The following is a 2,500-nucleotide window of genomic DNA, read 5'->3' as shown; positions in this document are numbered from 1 at the left end:
AAGCTTTTAGATTCTGAGCATTTGAATTAGCAGAACGATTAGCGTTTCTACAACTGTGGGTAGAGTGTTTTACAGAGGGCTAAGGCTTATACGGTCATTGCCGTGTTATAGCAGACATTTAGATGTCCAACACATTCTCAACATTATGTTCAGGGTAGGGGGGGGCAGTATTTTTTCACTGAGAAGTTCTATTGATCGACATCCACGAGAACATTCTATTGATCGACATCCACGGGTTAGGTCATCCTTCCATCCATCCATCCATCTTTAGGCGTACTGAAGATAGCAAAGGGCAGCATATGTTTTAGCAGGCTGGCTGCCAACACAACTGTATTCCCAGGTCAGCTGCTCACGTGAACATGGATTGCCCATCGGTTGCGTGACACATTCCAGCAGCACCTTGTACGAGTTTCTCATCATGTCAAACAGCACTGCGGAGGAGAGGGCCGCTCTCTAGGAGAGATCAGTCCAATCATCTCAGCTACACAGTCTTACGTGTGTGTGTGTGTGTGTGTGTGTGTGTGTGTGTGTGTGTGTTAGGGCTGGATGATATGGCCTAGATATCATAACACAGGGCTTTCCACATAGGTGATGATATTTTTTTGTTTGTTTCTTATTAATAGAAGTTCTAAATATGTTTTAGGAGTATCTCTACTTAAATCATAGCTCACTTCACAACATTAGCCTACCACCAAAGATCCAGGCATATATACATATACAGCCTGTATATAATATAGCTTGTCCCTCTTTGTGCTGTGATTTGTGAATATTCAGACAGTCCCATATGTGATAGTCCTACCCAGAATGCAGCCCGCCTACCTGTCTCTGTCACGCCATAACCATGAAGTGTGTTGACCGTTCAGAGTAGAGGACGGCCTGGCCTGTCCTGACCTGTCCTGACCTGTCCTGGAGACTAGCCCATTCTCCTGCCCGCCATGCATCCTGTCTACCTGTCTCCAGGACAGTTACACACTTTATTCCGTCATGCATCGATCGCTTCAGTCTTGTGTGTTCCCAGTTGTGTTTGTTGTGTGCGTATTCTCCACGATGCGGTGCGTATGAAAGCTTCTCATCTTACAGAACGTTGTCATAGTGTGTTGCATGTCGTATGTTAAACTTACGAAGCGAACTGTTGGCCACACACTACAATCTGCAGGTGTTACAGGGAGAGCAGCTCAACCGGTATGGAAGGGTGTAGTTCGTCCGTCCATCCATCCATCCCTCCATCCATATCACAGCCAGGATCACAACTAAACTAGGGTCTGCCGTCCAGCCCTAGTGTGTGGTGGGCTGCCTCCCCCCCCCCCCCCCCCCCACCCAGGGGGCCTTCATCAATACTACACTGAGATGGAGAGGGAGCCTGCTGCTGTGTTGGCAGCTTTTGCAAACCTCTGTATTTCATCTGTCCTCGGGGGGGCCTTCATATGTCATATGCCTGGAGATTCCTAGATTGCGTGCGTGCGTGCATATGAATCGATTGTTGTTTGGACGTCAATATCAGCGAAATGTAGCTGTTCTGCAAGGCATGTCCGCCTTGTTTTGTCATTAATTTCTTGACAACAATGTTGTTGTAATCTAGTAACCAAACAAAGTAGGGCTGCGTCATCTTTTGTTTGACAATAGCTGTTGCTGACTGTGTTGTGGCTGCAGTGGATAAAACCTGGACTACATCGGTGGCGATATTTAGAGAGATGCAGTACCAGTCAAAAGTTTGGACACACCTTCTCATTCAATGGTTTTTCTTTATTATTTTTTATTATTTTCGACATTGAAGACATCAAAACTATGAAGGATGGATGGAAGGATATGGAATTATGCGGGAAACAAAAGAAGTGTTAAACAAACCAGAATACGGTTTATGTTTTAGATTCTTCAAAGTAGCCACCTTTTGCTTTGATGACAGCTTTGCACACTCTTGGCAAGGTGTGTCCAAACTTTGTATACTGTATATTTGGAGGCCCATCCACTGATATGGTTATCTTCTGTCGATACGTGGTACGGCGATGTTCCGGGAATGTCACATGAACGTCCTGTCCTGTGCTGTGTGTGTGTTTCAGGATGAAGTGGACAGCTTGAGTCCAGTTCTCAGGGACAATCCACAGCTCCACGAGGAGGTGAAAGCCTGGCTGAAAGATCAGAAGGTTCAGGAAATTTTTATGCAAGGTAAGAAAACATCCGGATCATTCCTCCCTCTGTAACCCCTCCTCTTCCTATCCTGTTCCATCTGCTGTTAAAGGATCCCTACTTACAGCAAACCGTGTTAGGCGTCATCAGTCCAAGCATTAAAGCAGTTTTGTGTGTGTGCGTGTGCGTGTGTGTGTGTGGGAATTGCGACCAGTAGACCTCAAGACAAGGGCTGCCCGGCCCAGCTGTGTGTGTGTGTGTGTGTGTGTGTGTGTGTGTGTGTGTGTGTGTGTGTTTTTGAACATTACCTGATAGATCAAGAAAGAGGAGGCTCTGGTGGTCTTGGCAGTGCTTCTTGTTTACAAGGACCACGGCC

The 2,500-nt window shown here is 46.3% G+C and overlaps 1 protein-coding gene across 7 annotated transcripts in view; it reads left to right on the top strand.

Annotated features, from left to right (window-relative positions):
• Window positions 1–2,500, top strand: part of jmjd1cb (jumonji domain containing 1Cb) — a 95,064-nt gene that overhangs the window by 65,279 nt on the left and 27,285 nt on the right. For all 7 annotated transcript variants that reach the window (XM_083687694.1, XM_083687691.1, XM_083687693.1 and 4 more), the window contains exon 4: window positions 2,058–2,163. In XM_083687694.1, the coding sequence (XP_083543820.1) occupies window positions 2,058–2,163 (106 nt within the window). The remainder of the gene's footprint in view (window positions 1–2,057; window positions 2,164–2,500) is intronic.

This window comes from Argentina silus (assembly GCF_951799395.1).
Source record: "Argentina silus genome assembly, chromosome: 16".
NCBI classification, from domain to species: Eukaryota; Metazoa; Chordata; class Actinopteri; order Argentiniformes; family Argentinidae; genus Argentina; species Argentina silus.
The sequence above is the reverse complement of the archived record's forward strand: the minus strand, read 5'-3'. Positions and strand labels throughout refer to the sequence as shown.